The sequence below is a fragment of the Drosophila montana genome, unplaced genomic scaffold (assembly GCF_035044405.1).
Source record: "Drosophila montana isolate Dmon_TW-CO22-7 unplaced genomic scaffold, ASM3504440v1 contig_2081_1, whole genome shotgun sequence".
Lineage (NCBI taxonomy): Eukaryota > Metazoa > Arthropoda > Insecta > Diptera > Drosophilidae > Drosophila > Drosophila montana.
Genome location: NW_026996991.1, coordinates 172086 through 198124, shown reverse-complemented (window position 1 = coordinate 198124; position 26039 = coordinate 172086). Strand labels below are relative to the sequence as shown.

At 39.8% G+C, this 26039-nt stretch overlaps 1 protein-coding gene and 1 long non-coding RNA gene across 2 annotated transcripts in view; both read left to right on the top strand.

The window, feature by feature from the left end:
- Nucleotides 1-11: 11 nt before the first annotated feature.
- LOC135426735 (protein crossbronx-like) lies at nt 12-1206 on the top strand. The gene is made up of 2 exons (XM_064679999.1): nt 12-167; nt 221-1206. Exon 2 carries the CDS (start codon nt 226-228, stop codon nt 994-996), a length of 771 nt encoding a protein of 256 aa, XP_064536069.1. The 5' UTR covers nt 12-167; nt 221-225; the 3' UTR covers nt 997-1206.
- Nucleotides 1207-1390: 184 nt separating this feature from the next.
- Nucleotides 1391-26039, top strand: part of LOC135426753 (uncharacterized) — a 150385-nt gene continuing 125736 nt past the window's right edge. Inside the window, exon 1 of the long non-coding RNA XR_010435953.1 lies at nt 1391-1568. This is a non-coding gene — a long non-coding RNA (uncharacterized LOC135426753). The remainder of the gene's footprint in view (nt 1569-26039) is intronic.

Genomic DNA, 26039 nt, shown 5'->3' with positions numbered 1-26039 from the left:
TTCGACTTGTCTGCAAATAGAAATTATATTTATGAAATACTTGTCACACTAGTATTCTAAACATTAAACTCATTACACACAATCACAAGCAACACAACACAACACAACACACCAGCACACTCCGTCAAAATTCCACCAAATTTGTTCAAAATTGTGTCCAAACTTTGGTGAGTTCAATGCAACAATTAAATTGTAATATATTGATAGGGTATTCTTTTAGTCGCCATGTGTCTGGAGACCATATCGACTAATAACAAGACGCTGGCTCTGATCAACCAAGGCTACAAGGTGCTAGCCGAGTACCAAATTATCGAGCAGAAGCAGTTAAAGGGCATCTATGCGATACCCAGCTATTCCAGCGGCTTGCTTTGGTTCGGTGTGATCTTCATACACAGCGGCTTGTATGCGGAGAGCGTGTTCCGCTTTTCCATATTGCTGCCAGATCAGTTTCCCGAGGAACCCAGTCTGCCCACGGTCATTTTTCAAAAGGACATCTTCCATCCACACATCTGCCCGGTATCACACAGTCTTGATCTGACGCCCCTCTTGAAAGAGTGGAAAAAGGAACAGCATCATATTTGGCATATACTTAAATACATTCAGGCGGTATTTGCCGATCCCGAAGGCAGTGTCTGCAGTACCCAAAACGGCGACCCCATTCCACTAACTGAGGTTAACAACATGGAGGCCATGCGTTTGTTAGCTAACAATCGCGTGGACTTTGCTCTACGCGCCAAAGTTAGTATTCTTTGGAGCTGCCAGCATATGTTTGATGAGCCGCCCATCAAGGATCCTCACTACATAATCTTCGAGCGCTATTGCCCCGAAAAGCATCAGACCATGATGGAACGCCTCAAGAGTCGCAGCTGGTACGAGCTATCGGCCCCAAAGACCCCAAAACCTTCAGTGTGTGTGGCTCGTATGGAGTCTGCCCGACAATTGCTTGAGGATGAAGAGGCGCAAGTGGTCAATACTGCTGGCAGCAGTCTGAATTAGCGGAGTAAGCTCTCGACTAGAACATTTTGGCATTCTTAAAGTAATTCGTGTGCACCGAATGGAAATGCAATAAGAATGCTCTAGTCGAGAAACGCACGCTACACGCCGTTCTATAATACATACAAAGTGTGTTAATTATGTTATGTATATTTGGAATTAGGTCTTGATCTTAAAACTTGTGTGCTTACAATAAGAAATTTTGAAAAACAACGATCAGTACTTTTTTCTTATGAAGTTATCGATTTATGTTTTTCGCAATCGATGCCAATGCATCTACTAACATCTACTAACAACAACTTAACAGCGACACTGTTGTAAGCAGCAACTACGTAGTGAAATGCAGCTCTGCGAAATGCAGCTCACGCTATTAGCGAATTTACGCGTCGGGTTTTCGCTGTGCTAAAAAAATTAATAAATGTTTAATAACGTAAGTGGCAATTAGTGGACAATATAAAGTGTGTAATTAGCTAATCAAAGAACGTTTAGTGTGTGTGCAATTAGATATGTGTATTTTAGGGTATGTGTGCTAAATTATATGTGCGGTGCGCGCAAAAGCCAGCCTGTCCAATTGGGTATGTATGTATGTATGTCTATATATGTACATGTGTGTGATTATTTGCATACATACATTGTTAAAGCAAAATTTTGGCGTTAAACATATCTAAAAATAATGTTTAGTTCCTTAAAGATTCTGTATTGCGCAATTAATGTTTACATTAGTTACCAGCATTCAACATGTTGGTTTGCCCGAAGTCCTATTGGCGGCCCAGACAGACGCCACAGCACAATCGGCGTGTTTAATGCCTTTTGCATTTGTGGTAAACTAACTGTTGTGTATGCAGGCGTGGGTATATTTACCCATTAGAAATTATTACAATTAGAAATTACAGAGCATACAATGATATATTGCGCAATTCGAATTGATTGCCATCAACATAACCTCACGACAACCTGCTGCGCATTTTTCTTATTGGAACTTCATCCCAGTTGGCTCTTTGTCCCTTTTGCGTGTTTGCTGCACTGATTTAATTGTAACACTCTGTTCCCAATGTAAATCAGCCTATATTGGTTTTGTTTTACTATCTGTATATCGACACTCCGTTTGGGAACTAGATTCTATAGCTGGATTATTGATGATCTTATAAGAATATTCTAACCATGCCAATTATTGCACCAAATATGGTAAGATTAATCGCAATAACCGTAAACATATACAGTTACAAGGTCACTTACATCTTGAAAGCTCTACTCTGCTTGCTTGTATTTTTTTCCCAACTCTGATAGGTACACTGGGCACAGATTTGCTTCACTATTAGATGTTCACACTCTGGGCACTCTGGGCACACATATTCTAACTGTTCTTTGCTGTTTTTCAACTGGGAACTGAATCGCTTTGTTATTTTCAGTTGTTCTCGCCCTGGGCACAGAACCTCTAACTGCTCTTAGTTTTTTTGAAGTGGGAACAGAGTACTGCACAGCCGAGAGCTTTCGACTGCTGCCTTGTTTTTTTTAAGTGTCCACCTTTTTTACCTGCCCTTGCCTTTCTGCGGCTCCCCACTGTTTTGCCTGCTGCACTGCATTAATGCTGTTAATAATGTCATCTTCCACATGCAATAATGAAAATTATAATAATTATGGAGCCTACTGCTGCACCACAAGCGTCATACATTCACCGTTACAGATTGTGGCAGCGTGCAATGAGACAGCTTGCAACTGGCATGCCGAAATATTAAAAGCCTGCCTCTTTGCATGCGTTGGGTTGCACGAATTGCACGGGCTCCCCACTTGGTGGTAGCTGTCGTCAGCTGCTGCAAAATATACAAAAGTGACAATTTGATTTATCACTGCACTTTATCCTGCTGCAGAGACTGTGTGAGGGGAAAGTATGGGAGGGGGAGGGGGGAGGGAGGGAGAGGGAGAGAATCGGGTGAGTCTCTGGCTCTGGCCTTGGCAGCGCTGCTCGTTAGCCAGTTGGTTGCGTATCCAAAAATCGTTCATGAAATTATGGATGCGAGTGCAATGTGCCATATTTTAGGCCATTTATGGCTGGGCTCTTAACTGCGTTCAGCCAAGTGGGCGACGACGCCACAAATTTTGAATACAGTGAAGACTCTACTAAGGGACAACTTTATTGAGTGAACAACTCTTTAAGTCAATATATTGTTTTTAGTTGCCAAACCATTTGCTTACATTTGCGACATTTTTTTTAAGGTGTGACTATTTAACTTGAACTGTGGTTGTCCTTTTAAGCGAGCTTCTACTGTTAGTGCACTGCATATCTTTATATATGTGAGCAGCTCTGCCTTTCCAAATACATGAACATGCACATGCTAAGTTGACAACATGGGAATTGCACACCAAACAGTTTTGGTGGTCCACATTTCAATGGCCTCGACTCAATTCCACTCGACTCTCTGTCTGACTGGCAGCCCGATTGGTAAAGCTTTCTGTTTTGTGGGCATAAAATAGATAACACATGTGAATCAGAAGTTATATAAATCACCGAAGCTTTAATAATCTGGTCAAAGAAAGAACGATAGTGACTGTAGTTCGGCGCTAGATTTAGGGTATCTACTAGCCGAGAACTCTCGACTTTCTTGTTGTGAAGGAAACTGATTCTTGGACCGAAAATGAATATGAATTATATCTGTATATATCTGTATAAGCACTCATGTAGTCTTAAAACTGCAACAAATTTATCTTTTCTATCTCTACAAGATGATCTAAAATTCAAGCACATCCGGTTAGGAGGCGCTTGTTGCCAGATTGAGACTGCTCGTTGGCTTTGTTTCAGCTTTATTTGTGGGGCGTTGCGCTTAAATTAAGACATATCGTATATATTGCTACGCAAGGCGTTAAGAAACAGAACAAGAACAAAAAACATTAACAATTAAGTTGTAATAAATTTAAGCTCTGCGTGGGCTGAACTTGGACTCGAATGAAAAGTTGGGTTGGTTTTTTATTTTATTTTTCCTTTATGTGGTTTTCAGCTTCAATTAAAAAGCTATAAAAATTGTTTCAAGCTGCGCGGGCAAAACACGTGACAAAGTCTAAAGTATATATAAAGGCCATTGTTATTTTTATTGATTTTTTTTTATTTTGGGTCTGGTCTCAACTTCAATCCCTGGTGAAATCGGTGTATATATATGCCCCCGCTGTTGCAGTTATCAACGGACATCAAAACAATTGCCACCATCGATGCTGTTCAAGGAGTTGGAATCGGCGATTCGTTTCGTTTCGTTACGTTTCGTTTCGTTTTGTCTGACAAGTTGGCGGTTTAACTAAACCCAAAAAGCCGGACTCGTATTCAAGTTCAATTGCAGCAACAGGTAAAACGCGCGCGGCACTCGCTGAATGGCCTGTGGGCAGAGCTTGAGCTACAGTTTTGGCTTTGGCAGCGTTTCGATTTCCTTGGAAAACCGCTAGAGACTTTGGCCCGGCTCTGCGACTGCTTAGCATTTGCCTGGGCCAAGACGTCGTCGGGGACACAGATTGGTATTTATATGCAAGTTCATGGCATGGCCGAAGCGCGCACACACATCATCATCGATTATAATCGAAATGGGATTGTAAATCAAATCGCATTCAATGGTAGTGACTTTAAAATGGGCTTCATTATCGCCAATGCCGGTGCCGCAGTTTGCAGTTGCAGTCGCAGTCGCTGTCGCAGTTGCAATCACCGCCGTCGCCTGCCTTTGCCCATTGTCGGTGGCAACTGCTGCTGCCGCCGTCGCAGACGTTGCCGTCGTCGAAGTGACATTCAATGCCATAATTTATGAGTTTATCTTTTTCGCGCCGCCAAATCGTACGCTAAATGCTGTCTGGCCAGACCAGGACAGGACAGAGCACAGCAAAGCACAGACCAGACCAGAACAGAACAGAACAGAGCAGAACCCGATCCATACCAGACCAGACCATATGCCCCATTCGTCTGTTCGCTCCTTTGGGTTCGCATATGCAAACAAACGGCTAACAAAACCAAAACGTGCGCATATTTTATGGCGCTGCGAATCCCATTTGTATTGGTATTGGTAATGGTAATGGTAATGGTATTCCTATTCCTATTGCTATTGCTATTGCTATGGGTAAAGCTGTTGCTGTTGCTGTATCTGCAGCTATTGGATTTTTAGCCATACACGTATCTATACGATTTCTGACTTTGCTCAACGCCGCCGCCGCCGTCGACGTCGATCGTTTAATGTCGGGCAATTAAAATTGGAGTTCTCTCTAGCTGTTGCGATATTTGTTGCCTTCTTTTTTTTATGAGTTATGGGCCGCGCTCACAGCGCCCTGCATAGCCGTGAGGTTCAATGGGGTTGGGTGTTAGTTAAAAGTGCCTCAGCTGCAGTCAATTGTTGTCATTGCAATTGCCAGGCGATGTGTGTGAAATATGTCGAAAAATATCAATACAATTGTTATGCAAAGGCATTGAAAAATGAATAATAACAAAATTTTGATTAGGTTCTGTTCAGTTGACAAGACCTGGATGTGTCAGGTAATATTATTATTGTGTTTTTATCTAGTTATGTATTTTCATATTGTTGAATATTTTAAATTTTTAAGGATTCTTTTCGGGCCTGTATAATTTGGTAATAATAAGATATATTTTTGTATATAATTTTTATCTTGCTTATTGTTTTTATTAAACGGATGTCTTTAGATGGTTGAATTGATTATGACTAAACTTTTGAATTTTGGTATTTTATTTTAATAGTATTAATAATGTTAAAGGGGAGTCTCACAATCATTGTATTTGGGACTCCGTACGCGAGCAGCAGTTGCTCGATCTTTCTGATAAAGAAGAGCAGTAATCTTGACGATGAAGCCCCGAGCTGGGCAGTCAAGCTAACTACTTAGATGCTTCCTCCTACCCAAAATTAATTAATTTTTTACTTCCTGAGAACTTTAATGCAGATCAATTCCACTTTACTTAACTACATTGATCTTATTTCATTGATTTAACTCAATATTTGTCCACATTTAAATTAATACATACCCAACAGACACAGCTTACATGTTTTCAAATTCCTTTGAACTTAAGATTTATTTATTTCTACAATTTAATACATTTTTCCTTTTGAATACCCTTAAACATGCTCTATTATTTTCAAATTATTAAAGTTCATTCAATTATCCAACACTATTTTAATACTATATGCGCATACTTACGTCGCATTCCAATGTTTGTTGCACTGATTTCCGTTTAGAGCACATTTCTCGGGACACAGCTTGCCGCATTCCACCGCACGTTAGCCACAAAGTGCCGACCAGTTCAGTTTTTGGTATCGCATCAAGCGGAGCGGCGCACAAGTTGCTCACTTCTTTTCAATTTCAACGCACTTGGCCATGTAATCACAGCCGCCTAATTCTAAACCGTTTTTCATGGCCGAAATGCGAACCGGTTGGCCAACTTTAACTAATACATCATTATGCTGGCATGTTGCAGGCTGTTGTTGTTGCAGTTGCTGTTACTGCGCTGCAGTTGTTGCTCGTAATAATCAATTACGCGTCAGGCACGATCTTGACGCGATCCTCGCATGCCATCATGGCCAGGCCAGCTCACATCATGAGCTACGATCTGTAGCCGTAGCTATTTTCCTTTCGGTTCCAGAACTCATGCGCCAATAATAAATTACAAAACAAAACTCAAAGAACAGGTTCAATTACATTTAACAAGAGCTGCAAACAGCTGATTTGTAGTTGCAAGTACGGGCAAGAGTGGCACATACAGGGGCACGGGCAGCAGCAGGGGTATGGTTAGAGCGAGCATTGAAATGGAGCCCAATGGCAAATTAAATAGATTTACGCTGGTAAAGTGTTGCTGATTGGGATAATCAACGCGTTTGCCGAGTTGTTGTTGTTGTTTCTGCTGCTGCTGCTGGTGCCTGTCAAGGCATTATTACCGCCGCCTTGTTGTTGTAATTGCGGTTGTTGTTGCTTTTGCTGTTGTTCTACAACTAGCTCACAGTGCGGCTGGTCCAGGCTGTTGAGTTGCGGCCGTCGTTAATCCCAAATTCGCATTGAAATTTGCATGGTCGTTGACGTGCAGCAGCAGCAGCAGCAGCAGCAACAACAACAACGATAAGACTTACAACAACAGCACAGCTTGACACACTTACTCATTCTGTGTGTGTAAGTGTGTGTGTGTATTTGTGTGGCCGTATTTCCGGTGTTGCTGCGCTATGCGTCCGGTTTTAATAAAATTGCTGCTGCTGCTGCTGCTCAAGTGTTGCCTCCATTGCAACAACAGCAACATGTTGCAGCTCACGTTAAATTTCCTACGCTGCTGTGGTAGCTGGTTGCCATGTTAGCATGTTGATATCACCCGCAGCGTAAATCTTGTGGATTAATCCAATTTAACACTTTATGCTGCACTGCGCTTTGGCCATGTTGCAGGCGGCAACCTCAGTCCAGGCAGGTCCCGGCTAGCCAGCAATATGAACGTTATGCTTGGCCAGCGATGCGCTACACTGCAAAAAGTTAAGCCAAAATCTTAAAATCTACGTCCATTATAAAATTAAATGAATGCCTTAAGAATGAAGAGGTATCATTTAATATTATTTGCATAAAAATATGTCCTTAAATTGGGTTTTTCTTTTTTCCCTGCTAGCTGCTTGCCATTTCCCAGCATTATATTCCATTTACACTAGTTTCCTTGAACTATAAACCTTTCATTTTCGCATAATATTCTTGGTATTGTCAAGCGTAATATCAATCTTTAACTTGTACGCTCAATTATTCTTTCCCTGCTCACTTCCCCTTTTTCGCTTCAGCTGCTAAATATTCAATAGCGTATTGCGTATACGCCACATATTCCCACAACGCTCATCAGATTTTCGTTTCTCTATTTCACACTCAGTCTTAGTCTCAGTTTCGCTCTCGAATCCCATTTGGCCCTTGACACAATTTCGCTCAGTGCAGTGGTGGCGGGACGACCTTTTCAGTCACAGTCACTTTGCGACTCTGTTAGTTGGGCTACCTTTGGCCGACACAAATCCCGGGTTAGCGCCGCTCCCTGCACTGCGCTCTCTTTTTAAGCCAGCCCACTTAGCCAGCCAAGTTTTCCTCTCGAACTTTTCTACTTTTGCTCTTTTCATTTTCATTTTCTGTTTTTTATTTTTTTTTTTGGTTTTTTGTTTTTGCCTTTTTCGTTTGTTCGAAGTGCGCACAAAATTTAATACGCTTGTGGTCACATGTGTTGCGCGCTTTTTTACATATTTTTAAAAATAGCAAAGACAGCAGCAGACCGTTTTTTGCTTTCCCTTCCTCCTTGTAACCGACCCCTCTGACTAACTGGTGTCGGTTTCTCTCTCTCTCATGCTGACGCTCTTTGCTGTGCTTTTCTCCTGTGTTGCCTGGGTTCCGGCCAAAGCGCGAATTTAATTAAAATATGCAAATCGCTTTGTGGCATTTTGATCAAGTGTTGAGTTCGCTTTGCAGTCACTCGCAAGTTCACGTGGTCTTTGCGCTCTCTTACTCCAGGTTAAACCACACACAGAGAACTCCACTTGCTTGTTGCTGACATTAAGTTTTTTTTTTTTATCTCTTGGCTGAATACCCTGTTAATCAGAAGTATTTCACAGATTCAAGAGTTTCTGTGAATGTGTAGATTTCTAAGATGACACTGCGGTACTTGATCCCTGCTCCGGTTCCATAGTCTGATCCCTGCTCGGGCGCCAAAGTCAGGTCCCTGCTCGGGCGTCGTGATAAGCTCCCTGTTTTGGCCTTCATTGCATATGGGCAACATTTCTTGAATGACACGATCTAAAATAAAATTGAATTTATCTTTTCTTTATTATTAAAAGCCTAGAGTATTTGTCTGTCGTTTTAAAAATTGAAACTACTTTGTATAACAATTTTTTTTTAGTTTTGTCTGTTTGGCAACTTTTGGCGATAAAAGCGAACGATAAAAACGTAACCAGTTGAGTTTTTCCTTTTCATTCCACTTATTGAGCACGGGGTTGCCGTCTGCTGCTGCTGTATTCCTTTTTGTGGAGCTAAAAACTCATTCATACCCTTCAGGTGTGATTTTTATTTGGCTCGAAACGCCGTGCAAATTAAATTTATTGCACATTTTATTTCCTTTGATGTTCGTTTGTTAACAAAATTGTTGGGGATTAACGTAACGGGCGCGGATTAGCCATGGCATTAACCAAACAGCCAACATCGTGATATGGCGTAACTCTTGCACTTCATCACCTCGCTGGACTGTCTGGGAGTTGGTTCGGTCTTGAGTCCTTAATGCTCTCTGCTGGCGCTGCTTCAATGTTTCATTTGCATTTTTATGGCAAATGTCTGGAGCGAGTGCAACAAAGTCTCACAAATGCGATTAAGTCATTCGGTTGTCTTCCCTTTAGCTATTATTTATTTTTTTTCTTATTTAGCTTTTTAGTTTTTGTGGGTACTTGTTGGAGCTCATTGTCATTGCTGTTGCATTGTGCACTCTTAATTTGGTCTAATTAAGCTGAGAATGTGCAAGCGCTAAATAAAACTAAAAATTCTTCAAATTTAAATTAAGCAAGTGAAAAAAGATAAATTTACATTTTGTGAGTGGAATGCAACTTGGCTGTGCGCTCTAGTAAAAATTTGTGAGCTTTTATGTTGATAAAATATACGTTTTTTTTTATAAATATAAAAATTGTATTTGAACTGGCGACTTCCCGTTTGCTAGTCTTCCGCTCAAGTAGCTAAGTCATGCAGGCACATGATAAAATATCAGCCTAATCTTCTTTTCTATTTCTCTGTTTTTGGTATCATCTAAATTGATATATTTTGCCTTTTTATGGCCTACACATCAAACAGTTAAAGAGACTCGTTGCTGGCACTCATATCAGCCTAGCTTACCTTTGGCCTTTTTCTTTTATATAACATGCTGTGCTCAGAACTGTCTGCTGAGCCATTGCAATCCACTTCATCATACTCAAAGCCGCCAACACCTGTGCAACTATGTGGCGATGACTTGGCCAACTGCTTACTCTACTGTGTGACAATGGGGCCAAGTTTTAAGATATGTTGGCAAAGCAGCAGCAGCAGCAGTAGCTGTTGCCTGCCTAAATAGAAAATTCCCAATGGCAGCAAATTTTCTTTTACAGTGTTGTTTAAATTTTCATTTTCTTTCTTTTTGTGTTTTGTTGTTTTTTTTTCTCTTTTATTTATTTTTTTATTTGCGCTCGGTAAATGCTGCCAGGATATTTTGCATTGGTAATTTGGCGTCATTCTCAGATAGTTGGCACTACGTGTACTGCTACCTGCCGCAGAAGTGTGGGCTGTTTAAAGAAAAAACAAAACTATAGTTGACCCAGTTTGGGCATGTGTGCTGTGTGCGCTGAGTCGATATTGAGCAACAAAGCTGCGGTACAAACAACACACAAACACGCACACACACATACGCGCAGAGAACCAGAAAACTTGCCATACAAACAGAAATATCCTTGCAAACTTAAGCCAGAGCCTGTCCGCAACACGTTTACACAGCACAGAACATACAGGACATGATGCCGACAGCCATCGTTCCCGCATATCCTTGAGAGCATCAGCATGTACTCGATTCGACTCGACTTACCCATCGACATCTTCACATCTCTTGCTCGTTCTTTTCGTCTCCCTCTCTTCCGTCATTGTTGTAAAGCCAGCCTTCCGGCTACTGTCAGCTGCCAATAGCTGACTGCAGCTTACCACCAAAACTGAACCCTCTGAAGAACCCAACAATTTAGACACCCTACACCCACACAATTGAAGCCGTTGTGTGTTGATAAAGCTTCTAATCAATTTTTGAAAATTGTAAATTTTTCGCAATGCAACTTTTCAATTTTTGGACAACACAATATTTAAGTGTCTTCTTGCTATTGTTTTTGTTGTCGGCTTTACTGTGGGTTTTCTTCATTTTTGTTTTTGCTCATCAACTTTTTTGCTCCATCTGAAAATACCTGCACTTATACACAGCTGCTGGCTGCTGGCCTGGACGAAATTGCGTCTTTTCTACTTTTGTCAGTTGTCATGTACAAAAAACATTTAACATGCCTACTACTGTTATTTACACAGGCTGCAGTTCACTTCATCTTCCTCAGCTCACCCGCTGTTACCTGACAAAACGCACTTTGTAAAATCGAAAATCCTTTTAATTGAATGCAACTTAGTTTTGTGGGCATTTTGGGTGCGAGGGGGTCGAACACATGTTTAAATATTTGCACACATTTTTGCTTCAATTTAAATTCCCTGTTACACATATTTGCGAGTGCCTCGAAATGCAAATGGGCGGGCACAGGTAATGGGTGTGTGAGTGGGTGCATGTGTGTGTCTCTGTGTGTGGTCAGTGACGTAAGTGCTGTGGTGCACCTCAAAAGTTTGCAGCCGCCTGTTTAGCTAAGGGCCTCCACTTTTGGGCTGATTGAGTGTCACGAATTTGGGGCTTGGCTTGGGATTTTCTGGCAAGAGCTCAAACTGTGCCGCCTCTCTATGCAATTCTCAGAGATGGCAGCGATAAGTGTAGTTTAATTGGGGTTTTTGGTAAATTGCATTTTGTTCAAGTCAGAATTGTGGTTTATTTTTAATTTAAATACTTTTGATACAAAATAAATTACAATTTTATAGAGTATTTTATCTTCAAAACGTTATAAATATTTCGCTGGCCCGTTCATAATATATTTAATTAAAAACACAATGGCCACAATGATTTATTTTTTATTTAGCTAAAAATATTTTGTTTCTAAATTCTCCAATATTTGTATGTAAATATGCAACGAAAAATCACAAGTTATTCGTGCGCACGCAAAAATTGTTAACTTAAAATCAAAAAATACTTGTGCAAATATTATAAATTACCAACATCAACAATTTATAATAAATAATTCAGCATTGCGGCCAGGGCTTGAATGCTGATTGCATGTGGCTGTATTTTGCCAAACACCAGTGCATCCAGCATCCAGCATCCACAGAGAGCAGCAACTCTGTGGGCAAGGTCGGGTTAAAAATCAATTAAAGTTTTAGATGAAAACACAAACGCAAAAACCGCAAAGCAAAACGCACATGCACAGCATACCAAGCATTAAAAAAAAGAAACGATTTTCTGATTTAATTTTCCGACGAATTGATAACAGTACACGTACTACGAAGTTGACCCAATTTGAAAGTAGAAACCACCAGCAGGCGGCCAGAAATCAATTTAACCATAAAGTAAATACGCACACGCATAACAGCATGTACATGGACAACATATTGGGTAGATTTTCTAGATAAACCACAATACAGTGTAATTAATAAAGGTAACATTTGGCAATCAATTCAATGAAAAATAGGCCTGATCTATCGAGAAGCTTAGTGTATAAACTTCGCTTCAATAATAACAGTAACAGTTAGTTTACAAATCATTTTATTTGTAAAACTTGTCGTAAATCGCAAAAAACTATATAGGATAAAAACAGCACTATGTACAAATCCGGCTTGTTGAAACATATATTATATATGACGAGATCCTTCATATCTGTCATAGGAACTATTAAAAAACATTAGACGCTTCTAGCATATGATGAAAATCTTAAATACATCAACTAGTTATAGCTATGATCGGTTGTGGCTTTGAACCAAAGATCACCCGTCATTAACGGACATATTTTGTTAGGGTATTTGAACTTCAACTCACAACAGCAAATAACTGTTCTTCGTAGTTTTTGTTGTGTGTCGAGCTAAAAATCAATTTGCTGTTACATAAACATGCATCAATGTCGTCGGCATTGTGCTGACAGCCATGGAATGCTCTTTGCTCAATGTCCAATGCTCATTTCTGGTAAGATAAGAACGCTGTAGATTTAAAGCACAGATTTTTAGCTCCAGCAACAAGCAGCTACAAGCGCCAATTAGAACACACTGCACAGAGCCGAAGCACAAAAATATTTCACTCATTTTCATTTCTGTTCAACTGGCTGCAGTTGTTTGGGCCCTGTTCCCAGTTCCCTGTTAGCTGGTTCGAGCTGTGTTCTCTGATTACAGTCAGCGACATTGAGAATCAGACTTCGGACCTAAACAGAGAGACAACAGAGACAGAGACAGAAACAGGGACGGAAACAGGGACGGGGGCTGTGGCAGGGTGATCGGGGTTGCGCGGTTTTGCGGCTGACACGCTGTTGCTTTACAAGATCATAGATAATAATATTAAATTGGTTAAATGCCGTCTTGGATTACCCAAAGCGCAGACAGCTAAATGCTGTCTCCAATTCTCCAATATATATATATATATTTAACGACCACCCCGAGTGCATTTCGGAGTTTTGTATTTTCCTCGTAAATGCTTATCTAACATTATTGATATATTTTTTTTTTTTTGTAATTAATACAGATAAAGTTTTAGTTATCAAGCTAAACCCATTTGAATGCCTATTAAATAATTGATTTCGTTGCCTTGTTTTGACATTATTGAATTACCCAAAGACATTTGATTAATTTGCATACGACAACGAATTCGTGATCTAAATTATTTCGTTGTGGTTCTCGCTCAGGTTCTCTTTCTGGCCTTTTATGGCCAATTGTTAAATGTTTTTTAGCTGGTTGTTGCTGTTCACTGTTTCTCGCCGTGATTGAAGTAAAAGGGCCCTAATGAGCCGCTATAATTCAATGCCAGTCCGAATTTGAATTTGCCGCACGCCCGCCCTCCCGTCCGACTGACTGACTGTTTGCCGTAGAAATTGTGAAAATTTGTTTGTGCTATAAAAATTTCTCCGGAAAATCTTTGAACAATGGCGCACAGAAAGTCTGAGATTTTATTATAATTCTTTTTTTTTTTTATTAGTTTTATTTGTTTTATTTGTCGAAGATCATGAACTCGGCCTGCACTCGCCTGCTTTTTCTTTTTTAGTACCCTGGACCTAGTGTAAATTGTTAGAAAGGGAATATAATTGTATGCCAATGTGTTTAGTATATTATATATCAAAAGTACATTTATTCTTGATCAGATATTATCGAAATCATGTTCCATTATCATAAAATCGACACAAATCTATATCTAAATTAAGTTTTTGAGTTCATTACTTGGCTTATTAGAAGTGAAACCAAATATGGCATGTGATTTCTATTATACACAGATTCAGAAAATTTAACTTCTTAGAAACATTCCCCTAGTTCCGCCCAAAATTGTAAAATAATGGGCTTAGACTTGATCTTTGGTATAGGCATGTACTATTTCATGTTAAGTATATACAGTTTGAATAATCGAATCCTCGTTGTGTGCTGGGTATCTTCTAGTCGAGCACTTCCGATTAGACCACTCTTACTTGTTGCCTTTTGTTCGCTGATAATTTTGGTAGCTCAAATCAATAAAGCAAAAGGAATATTTTAATGTGGCCACAAAGAGAAATTATTATTGCAATAGTTGTAACACAAAAAAACGTTTTGGTAGCCACAGTTTGTTGTTGTTGTTTGTATTGTAACGGTTTTTAAAGGTTTTTTGTAGCAATTGTTTGGGGTTGGGCTAGGCGGGGATTGTGGCAAGGATGGTGTTGTGGGCCTTATGAATCTTGGACAAAAATACAGTGTGCGAAATTTAAATGAGGAATTTAATTAATAATTAAATATATACATTATATAATTATTTACTGATTAAATATTTGAAATAAGCTCTTTAATCGGATAGAAAATCAAAACTAGTGAAGAGTCTTTGATGCAGCTTTAAATGATTTTAAATGGATTTATAGTTTAACGAAATTGAAGCTAATTGTTAAATGTTAAATTTGTTGTTTTCTTTTGTTAATCTTTTTAAATTATGTAATTTACTTAGACCAAATAAATGTATTTTTTTCAAGTGTATTTCCCAAATTCAACTTTAACTTCAAAGGTAGCCATGGCAAATATCACAGCAACAAATGCCATAGCTATTTTGCTTTGTTGTTGTTATAGTTGTAAGCTGTGTTACCTTTTGTGCTTTGTTTCAACTGGCAGAGCAAAGTCAGCCAAAAGGCGCTCCGTGAATCTGGCCTGGCAGGCAGACAGTCAGAGCCAAAGCCAATACCTAATTTCATGTCATTAGTTTGTGTGATAACTGTTACCATTGAAAACGAGCCAACAGAGCAGCTTCTCGTTGTTGTCGACGTTGTTTCTGTTGTTGTTGTTGTTGTTGCTATTGGCCACGTTGCCTGCCACTGGGAGCAAGGAGATGCAGCAATAGCAACAGTAACAGCAGCAGTCGTAGCCGCAGCCGTAGCCGTAGCAAACGAGCCGCCTCCACCAGAGAGTAGAGCTATTGAAATCATTTAAACCATTTAGACCATTTAAGCTATTTACAATTTGCCATCATCACGACATTTTCGGCTGCCGCTGGCGGCGTTGGCTTTAACGGCGCTGCCAGCGGCCCAAAGCCGCTGCTGCAACTTGGCCAAAATCAGAGCAATTCAATTGAAAACATTTGTAAAATGTCTTTCGCTGTGGGTGTGTGTTTGTGTCTGTGACTTTTGACTGTGTCCTATATGAGAGTGCCAGGCACGACGACGACAAAGTTAAGAAGTCAGCGAAAAATGTTTGAAGGGAGGCAGCGCACTCGCTCGCTGGCGAGTCATATGTCAAAAGGTCAATGCTGATATTTTTGTTGTGATTTCAGTCGCTGCCGTTGTTCAATTTGTTAGCTGCAAAACGTTTGAAATTGCTTAAATGTCAGCTTTCTGTCGCTTTTCCAGACTGACATTTCTTTCAGCCAACTGCCCAAAACTAATTGAGTTCACATTTGCATTTGTTGGATTTTCTTTTGTCATATTAATTAAAATAATGACGGGCAGCCCACACACACAGACACACATACACACATACACACATACAACGACCCACAACCAACCGCCATGAATCATGCAACTTTGGGGTTTCTTTTTTTCTTTAATTTTGATTGCATTTTGATGCATTCAACAGGCGGCTGGCGGCAATTTGCATGCGAACCAGTCAGCATCGATGCCTGCAGTTTGGATTGCACGCTTTTAGCTCTCGGCATTGATTGAAAGATCGATTGCTTAGACAAAAAGCCAAATGAATTTCTTTCAGTCGCTGCCAGTTGGTTGCCTGGTTGCCAGTTGCCTGTTTGCCAGTTGGCAACCTGGTTGATATCAGAGTCACAGCCGCATCATTGTCTTGCCAGTTGCCCAAAAGGAGCAGCAGTACGTAGCTTGTCAAGATTCTTCAATATGCAAATGTGACCAGTGGCATTGCCAACTGACTTGTCTTTAGTCTTGGGTCTCCAATGGGACAGGATTTATATATATATTTCTATATATATATATATATATATATACCCCAATCCTACCCTCCAACAGTGCTCGTCGTCTCTTTGCTTTGCGGTCGCTTTATCTGTTTTGTCCTGCCTTTCTTTCTTGCGCCGTCTGTCATTTGGTTTTGATTAAATTGGCTCAAAATGTTGGTTAGTCCGTTTAAAGGCCAGGGTTGGAGACGTAACTATATATATATATATATATATATATATATATATATCTTATTGGTAAATGTAACTTTAATTGTTGATTGAGTAGCGAAGTGAGCCAAGCGTTGACATGCTAAGAACGAAGTTAAGGGTTCGAGCCCTCAAATGAAGACACTTGGTGTTGGGCAGGGCAAACCTGATATTGAAGATTGGTTCGGTTTGTTGTAGTTGTTAAGTTTGAGAGGCTATAGTAAACTGTTTTAGCTTTCTATAAGAAAATCGTATATTAAGTAGGAGTGCCCCTACTGAACCTGCTTTAGAACTTAAACAAAAGATGAAGTGGACTGATGTTCCTAATTCAGACCACGAGCCTACAACAGGCCAGGGCTTAATAAGAGTTTATAAATGTGGCTGGGTAATACGTATTCAATATTTATATTTTCATGAACAGGTTCAACATATTTGAAATCAATTATTTTTAATTTCATTTATTTTACCAACTCATAATCAGCTTTTTGCTTTTAGTTGCATATTTTAAGTTTTTCAATACGCATTCAATATTTATGTTTTCTTGAACAGCTTCAACATATTTTATATACATTTTTTTTATTTAAGTTTTTTTACCATCAAATAATCAGCTTTTATATTATAGTTGCATATTTTAAGTTTTTCATCCCTGGTTAGCTATTGTTTGGCTTTTAACTTTGGTCAAATCCGAATGCAAATTATGATGAGCTCTGCTAAATTGTTGAATAATTACTACCGTTAAATTTTGTGTTTGGATTGTGCCTTCAAGTCTTCATATGGGAAAAGGCCAACTAACGGCACTGGAACTGGAATATTGCAAACATTTCATTTCTGTTAAAACTTTCAACAAAATTTGACTACGTACTGCACTTGGCCTGGTCAACATATACATTTTTGCCAAGTCAGCGAGTGCGTGAAGTTTGAAACTTTGTCTCGGTGCGGGTGCGAGTCTCTCTTTCGCTCACATACGGGCTTGCCAAAAAATTATATGCAAATCTAATTAGTAAATGATTTGAAGCGTGAAATTGAAAAATAATTTTTTCGTTTACATCTTTTTCGCTTTTTTTTTACTGTTGTCGTTTTGTGCGTTTATGCAGATTGTCCAAATGCGCTGAGCTGTAAGTGGCCAGATACAGATACAGTTGCAGTTACAGATACATTTACAGATACTGCTACAAATAGAGTTGCGAATACGTTTAAAAACATTATATGCAAAAACAAAAAAAGATGCTTAAAATTGCTGCTGCTGCTGTTGGGCATTGACCAATGGCTGGGCAACTGTTTCCGTTAATTTGAACACAAAAACTAACGCATTAAACTTATATAAAAATGCAAACTGTTATTTTTACGCTTCAACGGAAAATTGGCCAATTTTTCCTGCCCTACTGCTATTTCCATTAAAATTTTGTTTTTTTCGCTTCAGAAAGGGTCTCATGATTTTCGTTAGCATAACTGTGAGTATAATTGTGTTCAGAATTGTTTCTCCTATTTCTTGCTTACACAGAAATCTTAATTAAAGGAAAGAAAATTTAAACTATTTTAAGTATGAACTTATAGAATTTACACTTCCTGCCAATTATAGGGTATTATTGGTTCATAATAACATAAACTAGTTAAGTACGCCTGCAACTAGCTGCTGTTCAATTTTTTATTGGATTTGTCGAACCAAAAAAATCCAATATACAATATGAATTACATATATATTTTTTTTGTTGCTTCCGGCCGGCAGCTATTTGCAATGTGTGTGTATGTGTAAGGACCTACTGCGCGGCATATTGTGAATGGAAATTGTAAGCGCAGCCAAAGTGACTTTGTGGAAAATGTTAATTGTGGGCTGCTGCGTTGAGATACTTTTGCAACTTTATGAAGTTGACGCTGCGCGAAGGTGACGAAAACTGAGTTAAATTAAAGCAATTTTCAAATTGAATTGCATTTATGAATAACAATTGGCAACAGCAGCAACACCAATTGCAACTCTGATGATCAACTGCAACTGGAACTGCAGCAGCAGCAGTAGCAGTAGCGCCTACGTGAATGTGGCTGCTGGAGACGGTAGCCAGTTGCACAGTTGCCAGCAAATTGGTCCATTTTCCAAATGCAGCGGCTTCCTATTGCCCCGTGCTGCATGTGGGCAGTAACTGCAACAGCATATACAACAACAGCAACAGCACCAGCAACAACAACAGCATTATCATCATCATCATTATCATTGTCGCCGTTTGCCGTTGTCGCCATCGTATATCATGCACAATTGTAGCGCGCATGTTCGCGCAGCCCCAACAATTGCGGAGGAGATGACAACATAAACAATCCTAAATGTAATCCAACAGTATCATCAAGTCGAGCGGCACAGCGTCAGGCCATAGCCCAGACTCTTGGCAGCCAAAAAATATGATTGCATACAAATCAGGCAACAGCGTCGTTGGCGGCGACAACAGCCCTGCACAGTGGTCTAAAGCTGATAGAAAAACGATAGCCAATTGAGTTGTTTTTGGTGTTATTAATATAACATATTTGAAAAAAAAACTAATTGATCTGAAGAATGGTTCGCGTTCCGTGAGCACATGAAGGGATCTCTTTTAGATTTTGTTTCCAATTTAATAAGTTCCCTCATAAGACACTTGTACATTGCTGTTCAATTTACTAATTTATTTTCTTTTTGTAAAATGTGCATACATATAGCTTAACTCTTCTATGCTCCCGATATTATCCCCTATATACTCCTATATATTTTTCCTTTAATTTTCCTTTTATTTTTGTACGTTTTCACTAGCTTATTTTCTTTTAATTCACGACAGTAGAAAATTGGTTTAATGCTTGAACTGGAATATGGTCTTTATGTTTTATCTTTTTGCCCGATTGCATGCTTAACATTTTTAAGACATTTGGAACCACTGTGCGTTGGCCACTTGGAAGGCGGGAGGCGTGCATTATGCGAAATTCAAATGCCTGACGGCATATTTCACAGCTGTCGCCCCGGCGAGCAAAACTTTTCGCAGCCGCCGCCGGCGTCATCATCGTTGTTGCCCCAATATTCCATACTATCCACAGCACCACTCAACATCCTCGCATCGCTCCATTCTCTGTTTGCCATTCTTCATTCTCTATTCTGGATGCACTCCATCGTCGGTGCTGCTGCTGCTGATGTTGCTATGGCGTTGACACTCCCTTTTTGGCGCTTTGCTGCAATGAAGCATATGCAACGCGCTGCATTAGCGGCAACTGCGGCAAAATTCTCCCTGAAAAATGCGTGCAAATTGTAAGGGTATTGCTTTTACTCATGATGATGCTGCTGCTGTGCTGCTGCTGCTGCTGCTCGCTTGTTGTCGTTGTCGTTCCTCTTGCCGTGGTTGTTGTTGTTGCCATTGCTGTGCGTGCAATTGGGCGCCTTGCCACGGGGCATAGGGGTATTCAGTAGAATTATTGCTTATCGTGGCGCAGCTGGTTGAGCTTAGCTTCGGGCAGCTTGTGATTGCTGGATTGGAAATTGAATGTAAAATTGATTCAATTGTATTTGTGCTTGCAATGCTTTAATTGTTGGTAAATATATTAAATTGTATTCCAAAAAAATTCGAGTTAAGAAGCTGACTTTTTAACATCAGTTTCCGTGTAAATTTCAAAATTCATGCGACAAATTTAATTTCATTCTTATTAACTTATTTTTCTAGTTACCGTTGAAAATTCATTCGTTCATTTAGTCAATCGGTTTGATTTTCAGAGCCGTTACATTATTTAATTTAATTTTAAATAGCATGTTTTTTAGTTTGCGTATTTCCGTGCATGCCTAATTCCACCCGAAATTCTGAAAAATAGGTGGAAATTAATAGAATTAAGAGGAAAATAATTACTGCGGAACGAAGATAAATGTTAGTTGATCCGCCTTATTATCAAAGTCCCCACATTATGTTATTATAATTTTTTTCAGTTTTTAACTTCTTATAATTATGCTTATTGAGTGACCCTTATGTTTTTTTCTATAATGGGCCTTGCCGTATATGCCACACGCAAATTGTACGCCAATTTCATAAGCATTGCCTCACGCATTTGCCAGCTCTTGCTGCCCTTGCTGTTGTTGTTGTTGTTTAATTTTGATTTAGTTACGCATGAATTTGGAATCCCACAATGCAGCAAGCCTATATGGTTGTAGATGTTGTATATGCCACACTTTGGATTTGCATATACTATGCAGCTGCAGCTGCAGCAGCGGCTGACTGAGAGGCTGGCTGGTTGACTAACTGAGTGACTGACTGGATGGATGCATTAATTGAAAACTGGCTGTGTCGGTAGTCAAGCGTTTATGAGCGGTATATGTGATGGATCTGGAACTGGGCACCCGCTCATTACGTGCGGTGCACTGGCATGATATGCATATGATACGAGAGCATTTGTCGCCTCAGTGCGCGAGACTGTCTCGACTCCACACACAAGCACACACACTTACAGAGGGCGTCAACACTTCATTTCAATTGTCAGAGCATGAGACCGGCAACCCACACACTGCCGGATATACGCTTGCCAATGTCATATTTAATTATACTAACTCAATTTGCTGTAACCGTGCGGCGGTTGCGTAAAGTTTAAGTGCAATTGCCTGCATTCGAGAATCGGTGAAGATTCTCTGGGGCAGAGAATTTCGACAGGGTGGAGTGGATCTGGGTTCGGGCCTGGGTGGCCGGCCCGTGGTACAACCATTTCAAAAGCCAAACGGCAAATTGCCGACACGGCATTGCTTAAAAATAGGTAAAACAACAAAATCATGTATAAGCATGAGCACTAAAAAGACAACGAATACTTTTGTACACTATCTTCAATAAATTTTGGGGTTAAACATTTTTTACTTACATTATTTTGTATGTAGCTATTTTGGATTAATATCAGATTTATTAAGACTTATGTATTCTATTCATTAATACAACAATATTTTTGAATACGATACTTAAGAACTTATTGTTTGTAAATTTTCTAGATATTTTATAAAAGAATTTAAAAAACATATTTCATATATTCTTTGATATATCCTTATAATATCTGGATAAGTTCCGAGGGAAAGCAACTTCTCGAAACGTTTTTCACATTCTAAAAATACTTTATCCCTAGATCTATCCCTAATATCCCCAGGTTAGTTCCGAAGTTCACAGTCTAGTAGTTATGCCCACAGGCAGGCGTTGAAAAGTGTCCGTGTGTAAAATAAATGAGGAAAAGGCATTAAAGAAAGTCATTAATATGCAACAGCAGACTGTCAGGCGGTAACGGACACTCCGGACGTAAAGACAGACAAACAGACAGCTGGCTGTAACTGACTCACTCGCTGGCTGACTGACTGACTGACTGGACAGCTAGAGCAAGTCGATGGGATGCGACGCGTCTCTCGACGCGGCAGAGTATCAATTACTTGAGAAAAATTACTTGTCCAACTGCTTTCGGGTACTCTCCGTGCATTGGGAATAGCCGCGTGTGTGTGGCGTTGGGTCGCCGGCTATGATCAAACGCTTTTGTGGCCCACAACACGCACACACGCACAACACACACATATTGTATAGGTGCTTAAAGACTACGACTTGCGAACGTGTGTGCGTGTGTTCTGCTCCACTCGGGGGAAGTCTTAATTTCCTTCTATGCAAACTTGGCCATTTGTCGTTTCGACTAAATGCTCCATTCATAGCCACGTTTATTTTTTTGTATTTTGTTTTATTTGAGGGGGGCCTTTTTTTCTTGCTTGCCTGGCCTTTAAGCCGCGTGTTTTGTGTTATATATTTTGCACTTCTAAGACATAAATTTAGCTGCGACTGCAGGCACATAAATATGCAAAGAGTAAAGGCACTGTAAAACGATTTTTAACCCAAGCAGGGCAAGCTGCATATATTTGTTTTTTTTTTTCAGACTCCCAACGAGCGCAGGGATTTTTTGTATGTGCCTATACTCTATTTAAGACTAGTACCAATGGGGACTATACAAGTTGTTTAACCTTAAAAATGTAGTTGAAATACTTTGTAAATTCAACAATTTATTCAGTATTTTTGGGATTTGGATGGATTGAACTGTGGCCTGTTGTTGAGACGCCCCAAAGTTTGCCAATGTAGTTTAGAGGTCGCAAGAGTCTACGCGTTTTTACAAAAGAATGTGTAGATAGTTTCTTTAACTAAAACAAATACAATTTGTCTTCTTTTAGAAATATAGAATGTGGTTTAGCCTTTTAGCACTGGGTATCCTCAAATCGTAACCATTTAAACGTCTCTCAATCTCGAAAGTGGTTCGGTTTTTTTTGCCTTTGTTACACTGTTGACGTTAACTCAATGTCGCCGTCGATGCAGAGTGCTGCTTGCTCCCGCACACCCCTTTCACCCTACTGCTTTTGCTCACCCCCCTTGCAGCCTCTGCCACTGACTCCTACTCCACTGTGCTGTGTTCTGTGTCGTTTGTGGCTGCGGCTCAATGGAATTGTCATCCTGCTGTGTTCCAGTTAGTTGGCCATGCGGCTTTGCACGGTGCTATGAAATGCGATGCGATTCTCCACGATGCGAAGCGATTCGATGTATCTTTTGGCTGTTGCTGTCCCGCTGCTTGTTCAATATTGAAACGGTTTATGGTTTTTAGTAACGCGCCGGGCGGGGCTTCTCGTACCCTGACTAGGCTAAACTTGATTTGATTTTTTGTAGTGACTTTTTTTCATTTTGCATTTTTTGTGGCAAGCTGCGCGACTCCCTTGTGCACTTGTGCGGTGCGTGGCGCACTCGTATCTTTAACTGCAAATCTTGAACGTGCCACACACACACACATACGCACCAGAAACACACATTTACACACACTTGCGACGCACATACTCCACAAAGATTAAGCCAAAATCGTACATCAGGCGCATTGCATATGGCCAAAACTGTGATTTGTATGGGCAGAGCGTGTGGCAGGCAAAACCGGCTTCAAGCCGCAAGCCGTATATAAACCCTGCAAGTGCCCCCATCTACCCGTCCCACTCCCCCTCCGCAACTCTTTGCATGCTGCCTTGCATATTGGGTGGCATGGCAAACATTAATAATGTCAAAATTGAGACACTCGAAATGAATTTTATGTCATTTATAATTAAAGAGCAACGCTTGCGGTTATAAATTTCTAACATGCATCGATACAACAACAAGAACTACAAATACAAGCACACACATATACATATACAATATATATAGCTCAAAGGCACAACAGACTTTCTTTCCTGCTTTTATAAACATATCTCTATTTATTTATATATATACATATTTTCATCTATAGGCTTTTACGCATCGTGGATTGAATTGTCCATTGAGCAAACAGAAATCTTACAAATGTTCATTTGTATCTGGAGGCTTGTTTTCTTCTTTTTATTTATTTTTCTAAAGCCCACATTTGTCAAAAGGCGAATTTTCCACACTTGACGGCACACGTCCGCTTGTGTTTTTTTTCTTCTTTTCGTTCTCTTTGTGTGGGTCACACGTGTCAAAGGTGCGCATTTTGACTTGGGCCTTACTGTCTGACTAATCGAGCATTCAATTTTTTAATGAAAGCGTATTAATACTTGACGCTAAGTAAAGTCTAGTCAAGTCGTCTCGTCTCGACTCGAGTGTTGTTTGGGCATCTGTTGCCTTTCTGTTTGATTAGTTCAGCTACCAACGTTGTATTTGTTGTCGTCTATTTATAAAGCATTTTTTTGACAAGTGAAACATTGTGTATTGGAATATTCTTTGGACTTTCGCTGTGGCATGAATAATGAATAAGAAACAAGTGAAAGTTCAACAGTCAGTTTTTATAATAGAACATATATTTTTTTATAATTACGAAAGTTTAATTTAACAATGAGCAAAATTATATGAGACTTATGTAAAAAGTTCACCAGCAGCCTTTGCTATCGACTCTTGGGTTTCCAAAGGCTTATCTCTCTTTCGAAGCTAATTCCTGTTGAGAGTTGCAAGCGTAAGGCAACCTCTATATCCCCTGTGTCTTAGCTAAAGGCAACTAAGGACATTTGAGTTGGCAAAAGATCATCGTCCCTATCAATAAAATACAACAATAATGTTAAATTAAAAAATGAAAAAATGGCATCAAATATGCTTAGTTATGACAATAGTTAGGGAAGTTTTAAGCCTAGAAATAACAGTATTTATGTAAAATAAATAGTTAATTAGTTACATACAACGTTAAGTAGACAAAGAGCCGTTTAAATTCAAGTAATCGAATTAGTTATAAGCGCACATAAGTGTTTGCCTTACCTTACATATATGTATATTTGTGTATATACATATATAGTGTATATCATCTGTGTAATGCCCCGGGAGCGGTATTGAAATAGTGCACTGTTCGAGCAAATGAAAACCAATGCAAATATGCACAAGTAAATATCATGGAATTGGCCACAAGTGGGCAGCCAGCATTACAAAAGCTAACATAGCTCACGGCCAGGCTTTAATGCCAACGATTTGCGGCCTGATTAGGCCAATATGATGCATCACACACAAAAACACACAAACACACAGACAGACAAACAGACAGATAGACAAACGGACACACACCAATCAGTGTGCATATTGCAGTGTGCAATATGATATGGTGAGAAGGGTTACCCCAAGTAGGGAGGGGGGTATTAAAACACACGCAGCGCGAGTTAAATATATGCGCACTGTGGGCCCCAATGTAAGCGCAGATGTTAGATAAGAAGATGGCCAGAAGAATGGAGAAAGATGGTAGACCATTTCATAGTTAGTTTTGCCAATTTCAAGGAAACTGCTTGCTGCCTGCATAAGGGCCACAGCAGCAGCAGCAGCAGCAACAACAAAAACAACAACAACTGCGTAAGAAATGTGGCAAAAGCAGCGGCAGCTAGCACACTCTACTTATGGTAAGCAAATACGTTGCAATAGTTGTTGTCTTGTTCTTGTTCTTGCTCTTGTTCTTCATCACAACTATGAATAATCCAAAATTTGCAAATACAAGCGAGCCAGTTGCATTGCTAGCATTTCTAGGCAGCAGCAGCAGCAGCAGCAACAGCAGCAGCAGCAGCTTTTGAATGTTGCAAATCTCTGCCACTTTATCTCAGTGGTTTCTCATTTTTCTTCTATCCAAACTGTGTTGCCACCCCCCTCTTTTAGAACCAACTTCTCTCCGTATCTATGTTTGTAGCATATTTGCGGAATGGCTCAACAGTTGGAGCATCCTCACAGTTGAGTGAGTAGTTTGGTTAGCAGCAACCGCAGCAGCAGCAGCAGTCGCTTTTGTTCATCCAGATTTCAGTGATAAGCATTTAAATGAGGCTCTGTTGCAGTTTTGGATTCGGTGACTTGGTGAGCCGAGAAACCGAGTGGGCTGGACTTGGGGGACTCGTGACTACTGCCTAGTCTTCTGTGTGTTGCTCTCGTAATCTTGTACTATGTACAAATATGTGTGCGTATTATACAAATATTGCACTAGTTTTGTTATGGATTTGTGTAACTGGGATGTAACCTTGGAAGCATATACAAATTCAGCAGCTATACAAGACACAAACATGGCACAGTGGGCCAACAGCTGACAATAGTCATTAATGTACCTATACTCAACAATAAAAAAATACAAATTGTTTACAAATGGTCTTCGCATCAGAATTTCTTTTCTCAAAGAATAAAATTTGTAT